Source organism: Pongo pygmaeus, chromosome 6 (assembly GCF_028885625.2).
Source record: "Pongo pygmaeus isolate AG05252 chromosome 6, NHGRI_mPonPyg2-v2.0_pri, whole genome shotgun sequence".
In the NCBI taxonomy this organism is placed as follows: domain Eukaryota; kingdom Metazoa; phylum Chordata; class Mammalia; order Primates; family Hominidae; genus Pongo; species Pongo pygmaeus.
The window spans coordinates 138,037,028-138,056,389 of record NC_072379.2 but is presented as its reverse complement, the minus strand read 5'-3'; the positions used below and the strand labels follow the sequence as shown (position 1 = coordinate 138,056,389).

General features: G+C 43.2%; 1 protein-coding gene across 2 annotated transcripts in view; it reads left to right on the top strand.

Annotated features, from left to right (window-relative positions):
- The window catches only part of ZC3HAV1 (zinc finger CCCH-type containing, antiviral 1), a 64,745-nt gene that overhangs the window by 22,837 nt on the left and 22,546 nt on the right, over nucleotides 1-19,362 (top strand). Inside the window, exons 3-7 of one of the 2 annotated variants that reach the window (XM_054495227.2) lie at nucleotides 1,687-1,939; nucleotides 5,453-6,592; nucleotides 7,043-7,144; nucleotides 9,299-9,422; nucleotides 11,680-11,854. In XM_054495227.2, coding sequence (XP_054351202.1) covers nucleotides 1,687-1,939; nucleotides 5,453-6,592; nucleotides 7,043-7,144; nucleotides 9,299-9,422; nucleotides 11,680-11,854 — 1,794 coding nt within the window. The remainder of the gene's footprint in view (nucleotides 1-1,686; nucleotides 1,940-5,452; nucleotides 6,593-7,042; nucleotides 7,145-9,298; nucleotides 9,423-11,679; nucleotides 11,855-19,362) is intronic. The other variant, XM_054495228.2, reaches the window with a different exon arrangement.

Below are 19,362 nucleotides of genomic sequence, written 5' to 3'. Positions count from 1 at the left end.
ATGCCTGGCTGATTTGGATTTTATCAGAAGGGAAGAGGAGGAAGAGGGGGCGAAGTTAAGTGCAAGAGGCAGTGCAGAGAAACAGCTTTGTGGTTTAGGGGGTGTGAGATGGGGACCACAGTGAAATGTTTCCAGTCACTTCATTGGTTGTTTTGCATTCATTCAACTAATATTTAAGAGCACCTGCAAGTGTTAGTCACAATGTTAAAATACTGGAGGTAACCAGTGGGAAGCCACACACCCAGCCCTAAAAAACTACATATTCACACTTTTTCATTTTGCTTTGACTTGTGAGAACATAAAAAGATCAGGCAAACCTGACTGCCTGGTGTATAAACTTGTACAATTGAAATGTGCTTCTTAAAGGAAGAAATGCTTTCATTTGTTCTGGCCTAATGAAGGCAGGAGCATTCTTGCTTAATATCAGTGTAGGAATAGGAATGTTACCAAAACATCATTTGTGAAGTTGCTAATGGTGCTTTTTTGCTACAGCTCAAACTTTAGCGGACATCAGAATCACCCGGAAGGTTTGTTAAAACACAGACTGTTGGGCCCCACCTCTGATGGTTCAGACTCTATAGATATGGGCAAGTGCCTGAAGATTTGCAATTCTAACAAATTTACAGGTAGTGCTGATGGTGCTGGTCCGGGGACCACACTTTGAGAATCGCTGGTCTAGAGTCTAGAATCTGGATCACAGACTTGATAGCAGTTACATATATCTGTTTGAATCAGGTTTTAGCGATTATCCCTGCGGTTAAATCATTGCCAGTGGGGTTTGAATCATGGCTTGCCATCTAGACGGATCACAGTGAACCATACTGATCTGGTTTGCTCAGAGTCTATCAAAGTGACTCATTAAAATGTCTGAAATTCAGGTTTCTTACTAATTATATTGGTTTCCTCGTTTCATGGTTGAAACGCGCATCACACTTTATATTTTGCATAACACATTTACAAATTTTGTTATTTAGTCTGCTTAACAACTTGGTTCTTGTAGACAGAACAAATCTTTTCCTCCTGCTACAGCAAAGGAAATGGAGGCTAAGAGTAGGTAAGGGATCCCTTGAGGTCACACAGCTGCTTCCAGGGCCTCAGATTTTAAAACCAGCATCTTCCAGTTCTGTATCATATGGCTTGGCCTCAGCTGCAGTATTTTGTCTGCCCTCTTTGCAGTAGGGACTACATCTCTTCAGAGCTAGTCACATACATGTATCTATTTAGATGGAAATACAAGACTTATCTTCTTTAGGCAATCTTTTGAGAAATGTCATTCTGCCTAGCAGAGACTAAATTTTGGATTTCCAAACAGTTGCAGGTAAGACCCATGTGTCCTTTTCATTGCAAAGTGAGTTGATAACCAAAGATGAGCCTTCCTGTGCTGGGTTCCTTCATGATATAGGGCTCACTTTGGGTCCTGTTTGTAGCTAACCAGCTTACATTGATTCTTCCAAGGGTTATCAAATTGATCAGTATCTTTTAGTTAGTCTGTGGACCTCTTCTGCCCCAAGTAAATCACCAATTGAATGTGACTCATCAAAGACTGCAGAATATGCATGTATTTTTCCCCCTTTGGTATATCTCTGCTTGCTTCAGAGATTTTTGCACACATGAGCTTGCCTTAATGAATGTTTGGCAAATACAAGAAGGTGTTTTGACTCTGGCTATTGTTTCTCCCTTCTGTAGATATGCAAAAGTTATAAGGGAGAGGGTCGGCAGCAGATTTGTAACCAGCAGCCACCGTGTTCAAGACTCCACATCTGTGACCACTTCACCCGAGGGAACTGTCGTTTTCCCAACTGCCTCCGATCCCATAACCTGATGGACAGAAAGGTGCTGGCCATCATGAGGGAGCACGGGCTGAACCCCGACGTGGTCCAGAACATCCAGGACATCTGCAACAGCAAGCACATGCAGAAGAATCCCCCGGGGCCCAGAGGTAAAGGCCTTTTCTTTTTCAATTGTGTGAACTCTTTTTTTTTTTTTTTTTTTTTTTGAGACAGAGTCTCTGTCCCCCAAGCTGGAGTGCAGTGGCGTGATCTCAGCTCACTGCAACCTCTGCCTCCCAGGTTCAAGTGATTCTCCTGCCTCAGCCTCCCGAGTAGCTGGGATTACAGGTGTGCACCACCACACCCAGCTAATTTTTGTGTAAATTAGAGACGGGGTTTCGCCATGTTGGCCAGACTGGCCTTGAACTCCTGACCTAAGGTAATCTCCCTGCCTCAGCCTTTCAAAGTGCTGGGATTACAGTCATGAGCCACTGCACCCGGCCAATTGTGTGAACTTTCAAATCAGCAGAAATCACAAGGAAAGAAAAACTGCCATAATCACTCTACCTTGCCGTGTAAAACTCTTCATTTTCCCTTCCAAACTTCATGCATATGTATACACCATTTTTACATAATTATAATGGTAGTATACATGCAATGTTTGCAATTCAATTTTTATGCTTAGCACTATTGTCCCCCCAGGTTTAAAAAAGTGTATATCATTTTTCTAAAAACTAATTAATAAAGCTTTTTTTAAGGAAAAGAAACAAACATAAAATTGTTTAGATTTATCAGCTGTTAACATTTTGTCCCAATTGCTTTAGCACTTTCTTTCTCTCTATGTATACATGCAGCTACTCACACACACGTAGAACATTTTGGTGGTTAAAGCATTTGATATATGTAAATATCATGACATTTCACACCTGAATATATCAGCATATATCTCCTCAGAACAAGGCCATTCTCTTACATAATCACAAGACAATTAATACAGAAAATTTATTATTGATGCAAAACTATGTACAATTTAATTTATGGGCCTCAGTGCCATTTCTTTAAAAAAAAAACAATATTTTAAAATTTCTAAAAAAAACACAATAACTCCCATTGTTATTCTGTTTTCTGTTTGTATGAATTTGACAATCCTAGGCACTTCATATAAGTGGAATCGTACAATATTTATCCTTTTCTGACTGGCTTATTTCACTTAGCATGATGTCCTCAGGGTTCATCCATGTTATAGCATATTGTCAGAACGAATATTTCATTGTATGTATATAATTACATATTTTTTATCCATTCATCTGTCGATGGATATTTGGGCCATTTCCAGTTTGGCTATTGTGAATAATGCTGCTGTAAACATGGTGTACAGATACCACTTTGAGACCCTGTTTTCAGTTCTTTGGGGGTATATAATCAGAAATAGAATTGCTGGATCATATGGTAATTCTATGTGTAATTTTTGGAGGAACGATCATACCATTTTTTGTAGCAGCTGTGCCATTTTTCATTTCTGCCAACAGTGCACATGGGTTCAAATTTCTCACATCCTCTATCATTTTGTGTCTTCTGATTTTTTTTTTTTAATAATAGCCATCCTAAGGAGTATGAAGTGCTATTACTTTTTTTTTTTTTTTTTCTTGTTTTGAGACAGAGTCTCACTCTGTCACCCATGCTGGAGTTCAGTGGTGCGACCTTGGCTCATTGCAATGGCCGGCCGCCTCCTGGGTTCAAGTGATTCTTCTGCTTCAGTCTCCCAAGTAGCTGGGATTACAGGTGCCTGCCACCACTCCCAGCTAATTTTTGTATTTTTAGTAGAGACAGGGTTTCATCATGTTGGCCAGGCTGGTCTTGAACTCCTGACCTCAAGTGATCCACCCACCTTAGCCTCCCAAAGCGCTGGGATTACAGGCGTAAGCCACCGTGCCCAGCCAAGTGCTGCTATTTCTGAAGCATTTTCATATTATATGATGGCATTCATTTTTAATGTCTTTATGAAGTGGATGTAGGAAAGATGAATTTTATGAAGCAGATAGAATACATGATTCTAAGATTCTGTGCAAAGTAATGAACAATTAAACCTCCTTATATTTGGGAAATGGTTTATCATTTACAAGGGACTTTCACCCCAAATAAATATTTCATCATTGTTCCTCACAGTGAAACCACAAAGAAAGGTAGTTATGTCATTTATTAGCCTTACTTAAGAGGGTAAAGAAACTGAGGCTCAGAAATAGTAAGCAACGTTTATTGCAAGCAGCCTCAGCTCATTTTTAGAAGAATGAAGGATAATGTAATGAAGAAATAAAAGGTAACATTTTCAAGGCCTCACATCACTAGAAAGTAGCAGAGTGCATGTTCTGATCCCATATCTAATGTTTTTTCTCTCTCACTACAGTAGCCTCTGAACAGAGGAACGTCTGGAGGGATGGGTTTTGGTGGTAGCTTCTCAATGTAAACATATTGTGAATGAGAAAGATCTGTATATATTTTCACTTCTAGTTAATCTCCTGAGTTAAACCTTTTCTTGACAGGAGGAGGGTGTTTGCTTTTACTACATTACTACTGCCCCCGGGTTTGGAAGAGAAAAAAAATGTCTCTTCTACCCCTTCCCCATACAAAAAAGCACAATTCACACACACACACGAGCACACATGCACACCTCACATTCACACACCACACGTGCACATGTGCCTCAAACACAGACATGCATATCTTCCACATGTATCCCTGGCACACACACACACCCCACACACATAAACATCACATGCATGCACGCCACACACACTCCACACGCGCTCACAAACACACCCTTACTCCTTCCTTCCTCCCTGCTTCCCGAAGGGTGTGACCTGTCAAGTTTCTAGAGGAAGGCCAATTCCCTCCAGGCCACACTGCTTTGTCGATGTTGATTTCTGATATACTTTGGCCTTATGGAGTGGGATGATGAAAACTGGAAAAATTTCCAGCTTAAACAAAGTCAGGCCTTTAGACTGTGGTTTCATTTTCTGTTAGTTTGTTTGAAGCACTGTGAATCTGTCAATAGCCAGGTACACCCGTATCACAATATGGGCAAAATCGAATGCTTTCTGGAAAATCTTCTCTGATTTGCCCTAATCTATCTCTCCATTGACCATAGTGATGAATGTTGACTCAGGACCAGGAGATAGTGGACAGCCCTACCTAAAAGTTTTGGGGTTTGGGAGCTACTTTGAGTCCCAGAAGAGAGCCAGGAACTCTCATCCTAGAGATGATCCTCACTATCATCCTAGGCCATGGAATGACGTGCCCTGCCGTGCAGGCAGAATGTCAAGATTCTTTCATCAGCTGACACAGTTGGTGAGCACCTGTAGTCTCAGCTACTCAGGAGGCTGAGGTGGGAGGATCGCTGGAGCCCGGGAGTTCGAGGTTGCAGTGAGCTGTGGTCGGGCCACTGCATTCCAGCCTGGGCAACAGAGCAACACTCCAGCTCTTAAAAAAAAAAAAAAAAAAAAAAAAGCCCGTCATTGTCAAACCACCCATCTTCAAGATTTTTACACATCAGATTACACCAAGTAATGTGATAGCACTTGGAGAGCAAAGCTACAAAAGCCAAGAGGAGGAAGGGTAGTAGGAACTCAGTCACATTAACTCTGATGTTCATTATTTTGTTTCATTTTGGCTTTTTTTTCCCTTAGCTCCTTCTTCACATCGTAGAAACATGGCATATAGGGCTAGAAGCAAGAGTAGAGATCGGTTCTTTCAGGGCAGCCAAGAATTTCTTGCGTCTGCTTCAGCGTCTGCTGAGAGGTCCTGCACACCTAGTCCAGATCAGATCGGCCACAGGGCTTCCCTGGAGGACGCGCCTGTGGACGATCTCACCCACAAGTTCACGCATCTGGGGAGTCAGGATCGTGCTCGGCCTCCCTCAGGCTCGTCCAAGCCTACTGATCTTGGAGGAACAAGTCAGGCCGGGGCAAGCCGGAGGTTTTTAGAGAACGGCAGTCAAGAGGACCTCTTGCATGGAAATCCAGGCAGCACTTACCTTGCTTCCAATTCAACACCAGCCCCCAACTGGAAGAGCCTCACATCCTGGACGAATGACCAAGGCGCCAGGAGAAAGACTGTGTTTTCTCCCACGCTACCTGCCGCCTGCTCTTCTCTTGGCTCTCTGCAAACACCTGAAGCTGTGACCACCAGAAAGAGCACAGGCTTGCTTTCCTCAGACTACAGGAACATCGATGGCAAAAGTGGAACTCAGGACATCCAGCCTGGCCCTCTTTTTAATAATAATGCTGATGGAGTGGCCACAGATATAACTTCTACCAGATCCTTAAATTACAGAAGCACTAGCAGCAGTCAGAGAGAAATATCATCACCTAGGACTCAGGATGCTGGACCTGCTTCCCGAGATATCCAGGCCACTGGCAGAATCGCAGATGATGCTGACCCAAGAGTAGCACTTGTTAATGGTAAATACAAAGGGAAGACACTTTGGGCTAGTACATTTGTTCACGATATACCAAATGGCTCTAGTCAAGTGGCAGATAAAACTACTGATGTAGAAAAAACTGGTGCCACTGGTTTTGCCTTAACAATGGCAGTCAAGGCAGAAAAAGATATGTTACATACTGGAAGTCAGAGTCTGAGGAACCTGGTCCCCACCTCACCTGGGGAATCCACTGCCCCTGCACAAGTCAGCACTCTGCCTCAGTCACCTGCTGCCCTTTCCTCAAGCAACACAGCTGCGGTCTGGGGGGCCCAAGGGCAGAACTGCACCCAAGTTCCTGTTTCCTCTGCCAGCGAGCTCACAAGGAAGACAACAGGCTCTGCTCAGTGTAAGTCACTGAAGGACAAAGGGGCCTCTGTGTCTTGAGTCTGCAGCAGAGTGGCTATGGCTGGTGGTTTTTCCTTGGATGTTCCCCAGTTCTTAAAGGGTAGAGAGTTAGAGGGTTTTGGTTACGGGGTGGTCTGGTGAGGAGGTTGACTAGTGAAGACAGGGAAGGGCCAACCAGTAGAACCACAGGGAATAAGCTGCCACATTTATTGACAATAGGAATATTTCAACTATGATTTAAGAAATAAACATAGCTTTCACAGGACTCTGAGGTCCACATTTTCGTTTTATGGAGGGGCTGTCTAGACGCTCATGAGCAACACATAAATCATAGGAATTTTCTTGAACATGGCCCCCATTTCAGATATTCTTTCCCATTGTGAGACCAAGTGCCTTGATTTTTGGTTTAAACATTAAGATCAGCATACATGCATCGTTTTTTGTTTCATAGATCCTTTATCTGATGTCACAAGTACCACATCTTCTAGGGTGGATGATCGTGACTCAAAGGAAATTTGTCTTGACCATCTGTGTAAGGGTTGTCCGCTTAATCGTGAGTAACCTAAGGACTTTTCTGTAAGCTTCTACCTTTTGGCCATTGTAAATAACACTGCTATGAACATGGGTGTGCAGATGCCTTCTGAAAACCCTGCTTTCAATTCTTTTGGATATACACCCAGAAGTGGAGTTGGGGGATCATATAGTACTTCTATGTTTAATTTTTTTTTTTTGAGGAACTATTATTCATAGTGGCTATACCATTTTTCTTTGCCACCAGCAATGTACAAGGGTTCAAATTTCTCCACATCCTCACCAACACTTGCCCTGTTTGTGTGTGTTTGTTTGCCTTTTTGTTTGTTTGTTTTGAGACGGTGTCTCACTCTGTCACCCAGGATGGAGTGCAGTGGTGTAATCCCAGCTCACTGCAACATCTGCCCCCTGGATTCAAGTGATTCTCCTGCCTCAGCGTCCCAAGTAGCTGGGGTTACAGGTGTGTGCCACCACGTCTGGCTAATTTTTGTATTTTTAGTAGAGACGGTGTTTTTGCATGTTGGCCAGGCTGGTCTTGAACTCCTGACCTCAAGTGATCCACCCGCCTCGGCCTTCCAAAATGCTGGGATTACAGGCATGAGCCACTGTGCCCAGCCACTGTTTGTCTTTGGATAGCAGCCATTCTAACAAGTGTAAGGTGTGGACTATAATGAGTGGTTGTGTACTTTTCAGTCAGCCATGTCTCAAGTAGGGCCACTCTATGGGTGTCCCTGCATTGTCTAAACCTGTCTTTTTTGTTTGTTTGTTTTGAAGTTGTCACACATCTTTATTTTGAATATTTCAAAACAATTTAAACATAACATAAGGCAAATTTTGAAAAACAGAACTATTTTCTGTCTTCCTGTACTGTAGCTTATAACATCAATTCATTCTTTAGCCGGCATTCTTGCAATGGCTGTCTTTTGTATGCCTAGCCCTGTGCCAAATATGTAAGGGGGATGTAAGCTAAACCATAGTGCAGCCTTCTCTTTAGTAAGTTTATAATTAAGGTAGGGCATGAAAACATCCATAAAATGCCAGGCACGGTAGCTTATGCCTGTAATCCCAGTACTTTGGGAGGCTGAGGCAGGTGGATCACTTGAGGCCAGGAGTTCAAGACCAGTCTGGCCATCATGGTGAAAACCCATCCCTACTAAAAATACAAAAATTAGCTGGGCGTGGTGGCACATGCCTGTAATCCCAGCTACTCAGGAGGCTGAGGCAGGAGAATTTCTTGAACCCGGGACGTGGAGGTTGCAGTGAGCCAAGACTGCGCCATTGCACTCCAGCCTGGGCGACAGAGTGAGTGAGATTCTGCCTCAAAACAAAAACAAAAACAAAAACAAACAAAATATTTGCAAATGGGAAAACTGCGTGAAGTAAGTAAAAACGTATAAAAAATTAACCCCCAGCTGAGTATTGGGTACTGGCTAAAGGAATGCAAAAAATACAAGTCAGGTGGGGATGGAGTGAGATTTGTTAAGAGAATCTTTCTGGAAGAGATGAACTGTAGTCCAGGGCTTCAAGGAAATAAAGGCTGTTGCCTCTGCTGGAGAGCATTTTGGCTTAATACACTTGGGGGGATGCAGAAAGGGTAACTAAATTTCTGATTACCTCAAATTTCTATCTGGGTAGAGTGATTTTGGGGGGAGTGGGGAATTTTTGTTTTCTTTTCTTTTTCCTTTTTTTTTTTTGAGACAGAATTTCACTCTGTCACCCAGGCTGGAGTGCAATGGGGTGATCTCGGCTCACTGCAACCTCCACCTCCCAGATTCAAGTGATTCTCCTGCCTCAGTGTCCCAAGAAGCTGGGATTACAGGCACCCACTACCATGCCTGGCTAATTTTTGTATTTTTAGTAGAGACAGGATTTCACCATGTTGGCTAGGCTGGTCGTGAACTCCTGGCCTCAAATGATCCGCCTGTTTCGGCCTCCCAAAGTGGTGGGATTACAGATGTGAGCCACCACACTCTGCCTGAATTTTTGTTTTCTGGTGAGTCTCCAAGGTAATGAAGGAAACTGGATAATGGACACACAGCAGTGTCAGCCGGTATAGATGGGACCTGTCTGGCAGGGGGCAGGGCAGGCATAGATGGGGAAAGCTGGCAGTGAACTTGACTGAATTGGTTAGAATCCCCGCTCAACAGTCCCTCAGACCCCTTCTTTGTCTTTGTAGGTAGCTGCAGCAAAGTCCACTTCCATCTGCCTTACCGGTGGCAGATGCTTATTGGTAAAACCTGGATGGACTTTGAGCACATGGAGATGATTGAGGAAAACTACTGTAACCCCGGAATCTACCTGTAAGTTGGTGGCTGTACTCTGGCTTTCAAGAGTCCAACATTATCAAAGGGAAGCATTAGTGCTAGGCTTGGGAAAAACAAAAAAACACTTTTCCATCGGAATCCCATTCGAGTGTGAAATACCTCTTGAGATAAAAAATGGCAAATGCCTGCCGAGTTAATGAAGGAAAAACACAGCTGGGTGGGGTTGAGGTCACACTGAGCCTGGCTAATACCAGAGATCCTGGGAATGTTTGCTAACTCAAATGAAACAAACAGTGACATGATTATTTGTTTAGTTGACAGTTGTTTGTGTCCTGCAGAAAAACGCAATGCAGAGTCCGGCTTGTATCCTGATCAGTTCATCACAGAACTATTAAAAGTACTAAATGATTTAGGACAAAAGAGCTTTTGGCTTAACTTCATAATTTAAAAACACAATTTGAATAATTTCATATAGTTTTAGTGTAGAATTTTGTTGTATACTTTAGCATTTAATACCTCCCTTATGTTTGCTATTTTCTGTAGCGAGGCATCTAAAAGGGTACCTTACATTTCTGCTTCTAGCCGAGCGTGGTTGCTCATGCTTGTAATCCTAGCACTTTGGGAGGCTGAGGCAGGAGGATCACTTGAGCTCAGGAGCTCGAGATCAGCCTGGGCAACATGATGAAACCCTTTCTCTACCAACAATACAAAAACTAGCCAGGCATGGTAGCGCGCACCTGTGGTCCCAGCTACTCGCTACTCGGGAGGCTGATGTGAGAGAATCACTGGAGCCCAAGAAGTCGAGGCTGCAATGAGCCGTGATTGTGCTACCACACTCCAGCCTGGGTGACAGAGTGAGACCGTGTCTCAAAAATAAATAAGTAAAAACATTTCTCCTTCTGGAAGAGCTGAAATGGGTGATACCCATATGACCGTATTTATCTATGGTGTGCAGGGATATAAGAAACGTCCCAGTTTTACAAGGAAATTCTTAAGGGGGAAAAGTTACATTACTTTTCATCATATGAGAATTTAGTGATTTGAGGGTGGAGATTCTGTGTTGCTGGATTTTTACCACTAGAGGGCGACATCGGCTACTTTCTTGTTGCTAGGTCTCTATTTCCACTCCCAGGCAAGTTGAGAGCAGTGTTTCTCAACCTCAGCACTACTGACGTTTTGGGCCAGATTCTGTTTAGCACTATTCCTAGCCTCAATCCACAGATGACAGGAAGCACCACCCACCCCCCCCACCAGGCCCGCTGGTTGTCATAACCCAAAATGTCTTCAGATGTTGTAAAATACCCAACTGAGGTCAAAATCGTTCCTGATTGAGAATCACTGATCTAAGAGGTCTTTCTTAGAGCAGCAATTCTCAAACTTTTTGGTCAGAGGACTCCTCAACACTTAAAATGTATTCAGGACCCCAAAGAATTTCTGTTTATATGGAATATAGCTATCAATATTTACCATGTTAAAAATTAAAACTGAGAACACTTACATATTTGATTCACTTAAAAATAAGAATAAGCTTGCTATATGTTAACATAATGAACATGTTTCATGTAACTATATTTAATACTATATACATATTCATGTATATCCATTTAATATACATACCCAGGTATATAACTGTGTGTATTTATTTATAGGTATATATAATATTTATATGGATAATTATAAAATAACTGTTTTCCAAAACAAAAAATTTATTGAGAGGAGTTTTATATTTTTGCAAATTAATGTCTGGCATAATAGAAGATAACTAGATTCTCATATCTGCTTCTTTATTCAATCTGCTGTGAAATCATATATTGTGTAGCCTCTGGAAAATTTCATCGTGTATTCTTGAGAGAATGAAAGTGAAAAAAGCAAATAATGTTTAATGTTATTATGAAAATAAATTTAACCTTGCCAATTTTCTGCAAGGGTCTCCACATTTTGATAACGATTTAAATAATAATAAATAATTTTTAAAATGGACCAAATGTGAGTTTCTGACTTAATTTATAACATTGAGCCAATCAGGAGTTTTGTGGGCACAGTTTTATTTTGGGATATTTTCTGAGGGAAGAATACACTATGTAACACCGTTAATTATGAGGTGCAGGCAAGTCACTTTCCTCTCTGCATTTCCGTTTTTCTTTTATGTGTAGGACCTGGAGCCATGGAAAGAAAACTTGAAGATCTATTTTAGCCCTGAAAGTTTAATTCTGTGCTCTTATTAGGGAAGACGACATTGTAGAAAACAGGGGTCAATGAAGCATTATGTTAACTTAATACTTTTCTCTCTCAGCTGTTCTGTAGGAAATTATACAATCAATTTTCGGGTAATGAGTTGTGATTCCTTTCCCATCCGACGCCTCTCCACTCCTTCTTCTGTCACCAAGCCAGCCAATTCTGTCTTCACCACCAGATGGATTTGGTATTGGAAGAATGAATCTGGCACATGGATTCAGTATGGAGAAGAGGTGAGCACTGTTGCTCCTTGTAGGGGGCTCTTGTTTAAACTTGTCAACTTAAAAAGAACACTATTGGCTGGGCACGGTGGCTCATGCCTGTAAGCCCAGCACTTTGGGAGGCTGAGGCAGGCGGATCACCTGAGATCAGGAGTTCGAGACCAGCCTGGCCGACATGGTGAAACACCATCTCTATTAAAAATACAAAAATTAGCCAGGCGTGGTGGCAGGCACCTATAATCCCCGCTACTCCAGAGGCTGAGGCAGGAGAATCTCTTGAACCCGGGAGGTGGAGGTTGTAGTGAGCTGAGATTTCGCCACTGCATTCCAGCCTGGGGGGTGGAGTGAGACTCTGTCTCCAAAATAAATAAATAAATAAATAAATAAAATAAAAACACTATTAATAAAATGTTTGAAGCCTATGTGGTTACCCATGGAGTGTGGTAGAGGAAGTGGTATTTTTTTACTTTGTACACAGCTATATTCAATTTTTTTTCAGCAAGCATGCATTCCAATTGCAGTCATATATTAAAGTATGTATTAATTTTTATGCTTATTTGTTTATTTATTTTTGAGACGGAGTTTCACTCTTATCACTCATGCTGGAGTGCAATAGCGTTATCTTGGCTCACTGCAACCTCCATCTCCTGGGTTCGAGCGATCTTCCTGCCTCAGCCTCCCGAGTAGCTGGGATTACAGGCATGCACCACCACACCCAGCTAATTTTTGTATTTTTAGTAGACATGGGGTTTCAACATGTTGGACAGGCTAGTCGTGAACTCCTGACCTCGGGTTATCTGCCCACCTCGGCCTCCCAAAGTGTTGGGATTACAGACGTGAGCCACCGTACCCGGCCATGTATTAATTATTTTTAAGGAACCGCTTGAGACATGTCAGCTGCACTTCCCTCTTTCCTCAATTTCCTGAAAATTGAGAATTTTCTGAAAATTCATCAGAGGGGAGGGTGGAACCTTGAGATAGCTTTCTATGTATAAACACATAAAATGTACAGAGACTACTGCTTTGAGCTGGAAAAGAGGGCGAGAGCGAGAACTTAAAGGACCGTATTGATGTTGGCATGGTTAATTAGACCAGGGAATGTGTTAATTCACTCAAGCAGTGAAACCACATCTGGTACAGATAGTCACTACTATTCATTCAGAGTCTGGATTTCGACGGACTTAAAGGACTGGAACTAGAAGATCCTAGGCTGACCCCTAGTAGGGGCATAGTAATAGGGATGGAAGTTTAGATAAGCAGAGCCTCTGTCCTTCTGTCTCAGTGTCCCTTCCTCCCTTTAACTCATAGGATTAAAGAGAGAGAGAAAACAGACCTTAAGCAGGTAATGAAATCAGGGTGATGAGAAACAGAAAATGAAAGCAAGAGATTAAAATGAAGCCAAAAATAATGCATGGGCTGGGTGCAGTGGCTCACTCCTGTAATCCCAGCACTTTGGGAGGCCGAGGGGGGTGGATCACCTGAAGTCAGAAGTTCGAGACCAGCCCAGCCAACATGGTGAAACCCTGTCTCTACTGAAAATACAAAAAATTAGCCGGGTGTGGTGGCGCGCGCTTGTAATCCCAGCTACTCAGGAGGCTGAGGCAGGAGAATCGCTTGAACCTGGAGGCAGAGGTTGCAGTGAGCCGAGATTGCACCACTGCACTCCAGCCTGGGTGACAAAGTGAGACTCCAAAAAAAAAAGATAATGCGGGGACAAAGGAATGGCAGCGTAAGGTTCTACATATTTAGGTTGGTGTAAAATTACTTTTGGGTTGGTGGTAATTACTTTTAATGGCAAAAACTGATTACTTTTGCACCGAACTAATAGTTACGAGTCAGTGGGCTATACATTTGGCTCTGAGCTGCCTAACTGCCAAAGCAAACAAAATACTTGGGAGAGGCACTACTGTGTTATGTTAGTGAGGCCTGAGAAAAACACCTCCTATAGTGGGTCACATGGCGGGAACCCTGTGTGCTGTGGTGAGGTCCTCAACCACAAACAGCCCTACCATGAATTCAGCAGCATATTGGTTTCCAAACTATCTTAGCAGCAGATACATTTTATCAAACCATCTTTCAAAGACCCTAAATGAGCCAACTAAAGTAGAGCAGGGCTGCCCTGGTGGAACAGGATATGGGCTCAGAGCTGTCTCCTGGGCCCCTCCTTGTTGCTCTTCTGTCTCCTGTGGTGGCCCACGTAGCATCTCTGTGGAACAGAGTTCTGCTGAAACTCCCGTGTGTGTGCAAACACCTATGATATTAAACTTTGCACAGATTCTTTGTATGCTCAAGCCAAGGATGATGTCAAGTAAGCAATTCTGTCAGGCACCTGTGGAAATAAAATTATAAACCCAAATTAATTAGCCTTGGTTAAAATAAAAATCAGCTATAGGTCTTGATGGTTTTTATGTCAAATAATTGGAATTTTTAGTAAGATATAAAGGGGAAGAGTTGGCAAACATTTGCATTCTAGTTACATCAAGGTTCCAGGAGGCCGGGCGTGGTGGCTCATGTCAGTAATCGCAGCACTTTGGGAGACCAAGGCGGGTGGATCACCTGAGGTCAGGAGTTCAAGACCAGCCTGGCCAACATGGTGAAACTGTGTCTCTATTAAAAATACACACAGAAAATTAGCTGGGCTTGGTGGTGTGCACTTGTAATTCCAGCCACTTGGGAGGCTGAGGCAGGAAAATCGCTTGAACCCAGAAGGTAGGGGTTGCAGTGACCCGAGACTGTGCCACTATACTCCAGCCTAGGTGACAGAATAAGACTCCAAAAAAAAAAAAAAAAAAAGGTTTCAAGAACCAAAAAGAACTATTGGGGGGAAAGAGATTGTATTTAAATTTAAATTTACACAAGTTCAATCATGTTCCCTAATAAAAAATCAAGAAACTTCCTGAGCTTTTATTTATTTTTTTTTTTGAGACAGCGTTTTGCTCTTGTTACTCAGGCTAGAGTGCAATGTTGTGATCTCGGCTCACTGCAACCTCTGCCTCCCAGGTTCAAGCAATTCCCTGCCTCAGCTTCCCGAGTAGCTGGGATTACAGGCACCCACCACCATGCCTGGCTAATTTTTTGTATTTTTAGTTGAGACGGGGTTTCACCATGTTGGCCAGGCTGGTCTTGAACTCCTGATCTCAGGTGATCCGCCCGCCTCTGCCTCCCAAAGTGCTGGGATTACAGGTGTAAGCCACCATGCCCAGCCCTTCCTGAGGTGTTTTGTTTGTTTGTTTGTTTGCTTTTTGTTTTTTGTTTTTGTGAGGCGGAGTCTCGCTCTGTCGCCCAGCCTGGAGTGCAGTGGTGCGATCTTGGCTTACTGCAAGCTCCACCTTCTGGGTTCATGCCATTCTCCTGCCTCAGCCTCCCAAGTAGCTGGGACTACAGGCGCCTGCCACCGCGCCCGGCTAATTCTTTGTATTTTTAGTAGAGACGGGGTTTCACCATGTTAGCCAGGATGGTCTCGATCTCCTGACCTCGTGATCCGCCCACCTCAGCCTCCCAAAGTGCTGGGATTACAGAAGTGAGCCACTGCGCCTGGCCTCCTGAGGTTTTCAATACAAAGTTCTCACTGGGACATTTAGTCTGTGTTAGCAGTAGAGTTTTTATTTTATTTATTTTTATTTTTATATTCTGGATTCCCATGAAAACTGTAGAGTTTTTAGAATGTAACATTCAATCTGCAAACACATGAATGTTGTATTCATTAAATGTGACACAGGTTTGTTGGATGTTCACTGAAGATGTGAATGAACTCTTACTGTCTCATACTAATAAGACCCATCATTATATAAATTGAATTGGCTCTAGTTATTAAAAAAAAAAAAAGGAAAAGTCACGCCCTGGGTTTAATGTTTTCCTTGCTGGGAGTCCAAGTAAAATTAAAATAATGTTTCCAGGAGATTTGAACCCCACATATCAGGGGCAGCCTGGTTTCTTTCATGGGTCAATGCATTATGGTCCAAGTTTGCAGCTCTTTGGTGACATGCCTTGAGCCAGGGTACAGGCTAGAATATTTAGAGAAAAGAGTGGACTGTGAAGCCTTCGGCCGGCGCCCCACAGCTTTTATTTCTTGTAACTGAATTTTGAATAAGTCAGGCAACTAAGAGTTCTGGGTTGGAACCTCCCTAAGAGGAACTTGAGATGTAGAAACTTTTGCCAACAGAGTAGGCACATTGCTTCGATTATGAGCTCTCTGAGAGGTAAAATAGATATCCTTTTATGGAAATTGACGTACTTCACCAGGACTCATACCTACATAGATGGTGGGCAGGGAGAGGGTGTGGTATTAGAAGTGATGATTGAATCAATGGGCAGTTGGGCAGCAGTGGTGTAGAGTAGAGTCATAGCAGGGCTGACAGGAGGGTAGAGCCTGGGAGTTGTTGAATGTGCACCAGGTAGGGAGTACAGATTCAGGTCCTTGAAGATGTTTACCAGCAAAGTAGCTAAGCTTAGCAGCTGTGGAAGCTGGTGTTGAGAAACAGCAGGAGGCTATGGCCTGAGAGATCCTCTCAGAGCAAGGACAAGCCACAGCTCTAGAAAGCCAAGGTTGAGGCAATCATTGACACACAGAATCAAAGCTAAGACCTGTTTACTGCAACTGAACCATAAATTCAAGTCTTGTGGGGAATAAATAGTTGACGGCTGTGTGAGTCATTCATTTACTCAGACCTGGAGTAACAGTACTGTACTCTAGGACACATTATGGCTATTAAACTAATGGTAGCTAAAAGGTCTAATGAGACATCTTGCAAGGCTGTCACTACCTGTCACTTAAGAGTATGGACAACTGTAGCTTAGGATTGCCAAAGAACTGGGGCCAGCTCAGAACAGATATGACTGACTTTCAGATACCACAAAAAGGACTTATCCTTACAAGAATAGCTTAGGATACCTTTACAATAGAAACACCTGGTAATTGACCCAGACAACACACAGGAACAAGAGAGGGACTTTGAGAGTTGCTTCTGGACCATCAGGCAGTTGTGTGACCTCTTGACCATAACATACCCATGACATGGGCATGCTCCCGCTGTCCTGTTAGTCTTACAATAGCGAGGGTTGAATGAACCAGCCTATACATCAAGCAGTGCCTGAGACTCATCTCTAATGTGGACTAAACCAAGGGTAAATGTTACCTTTGAGGACTTCACCACCTATCAGGGTTCATGAACGTGACAAGTGCAGTGTGAGGGCAAGGCTAGAGAAGGTCAGTGTGGAGCCATGCTAGGCTGTGCAGATGCTCAGACACTGACTTAGTGGCCCTGTGCTGTCCAGTATGACAACCACTTGCCACATGCGGCAATTTCATTTTAAACTTTAATTAAACACATAAAAAATTAAGAAATCAGTTCCATGGTCACTGTAGTCACATTTTCAGTGCTGTATAGCCACATATAGCTTGGCTACTGAAGGAGTTAAAAATATGCCACTCTGGCATATTGACTATTTTGAGTTAAAAGCACTTGAAAAACAGCAGGTGCAAGACGATCACTCTGACCTTCTGTTACTTAAAAGCAGGAGATGAAATTCTCATGTGGAAGATGTTCTTCCTAGGCCGGGCACGGTGGCTCATGCCTGTAATCCTAGCACTTTGGGAGGCTGAGGCGGGCAGATCACTTGAGGTCAGGAATTGGAGACCAGCCTGGACAACATGGTGAAACCCCATCTCTACTAAAAATACAAGAAGCAGCTGGGTGTGGTGGCTCACGCCTGTAATCCCAGCTATTTGGGAGGCTGAGGCAGGACAATCGCTTGAACCCGGGAGGTGGAGGTTGCAGTGAGCTGATATCGCACCATTGCACTCCAGCCTGGGTGACAGAGAGAGACTCAGTGAGTCTCAAGATAATAATAATAATAATAATAATAATAATAATAATAATAATAAAAGAAAGAGGTCCTCCCTATACCAGAATGAAAGTAGCATTCTTATCAAAGCCAGGAAACCTGTGCAAACAAATCCTGTTAGACAAATCTTCATCCTTCTGGACACTTCTCCACCCAATTAACTTCCCTAGCCGAAGCCCCTTTGCCTCATCCCATTTTCATAATTTATGACTTGTTGTCTAATTCAATACAAGTGTTTATCTCTAACTGCAGCTTTAGGTCTTCACTTTCTCGTGAAGGCTCCTGTGCCACATAAAACTTGTATTAAATGAACGTGTATGCTTTTCTCCTGTTGGTCTGTCTTTTTGTATATAAATTTATAGAGTACAAATGTAATTTTGTTACATTTATTACATGCATAGATTACCTAGTAGTAAAGTCAGGGCTTTTAGGGTGTCCGTCACCTGAATAATGTACATTGTACCCATTAAGTAATTTTTCATCATCTACTCCCCTCCCAACCTGCCCTATCCTTCTGAGTCTCCATTGTCTGTCATTCCTACTGTGGTCTTATGTCAATTTAACGCTCAGGTCCAGCCAAAATACTGTACAAGGGTAGAGGTGAAATTTTGCTTCCCTGGCCAGGTGCAGTAGCTCATGCCTGTAATCCCAGCACTTTGGGAGGCCGAGACAGGCAGATCACCTGAGGTCAGGAGTTCGAAACCAGCCTGATCAATGCAGTGAAACCCTGTCTCTACTAAAAATACAAAAATTAGCTGGGGTGTGGTGACATGCGCCTGTAATCCCAGCTACTCAGGAGGCTGAGGCAGGAGAATCCCTTGAACCCAGGAGGCAGAGGTTGCAGTGAGCCGAGATTGTACCACTGCACTCCAGCCTGGGCAACAGAGGGAGAGGGACACCAGGAAAAAAAAAAAAAAAGAAAGAAAGAAAGAAATTTTGCCTCCCCTACATATCATACAGGACAGCGCAGAGAACATTTTCATCACCACAGAATGTTCTAGTGAACAGCACTGGTCTAGATCCTAGAGCCTTGCTAGTCAAAGTGAGGTCCACAGACCAGCAGCATCAGCCTCAGCATCACCCGGGAGCTGGCTGAAGTATGGAATCTAAATCGTCCCCAACTTTCCCAGAATCATATCTGCACTTTAATATGATCTCTGGGGCACTCACACGTATATCAATGTTTGAAAGTCTCTGGCCTTTTAAGCCAGGAACAGAGTGGGTTTTACAGAGCTGAGCAGGCAGTGGATGCATACAGGACTTCCATTGTAGGGATGGGAAATTGGGAAGCGATTCGGCTAGTGGTCAAACGCAGGGATACCAAGGTGCTAGAGCGGTTCTACCCGCCCCACATCATGCCAGAGGTGTTTTGCCCACTTTGGCCCGAGGAAGGCATAGGGTTTACCAGGCACCATTGAATCACGGCAGCAATCTCTTTTACAATCACTCTGATAGATACTATCCACGAAGCTGTGGCAACAAGCATCTTCATGATATGACTTAATTGTTGGCTGCTGTAAGTTAGAACGTTCTGCTAAAGTCAGCGTCCTTGTCCCTTCCACCCTTTGTACTGGTTCTACCTCCTGAAACACATTCAAGTTTATTCCCACTTTGCCCTGTGTACAAATATTTGAACGCTGCTTTCTGCTCCCACCATGCTCCACTCCAGGATAAAG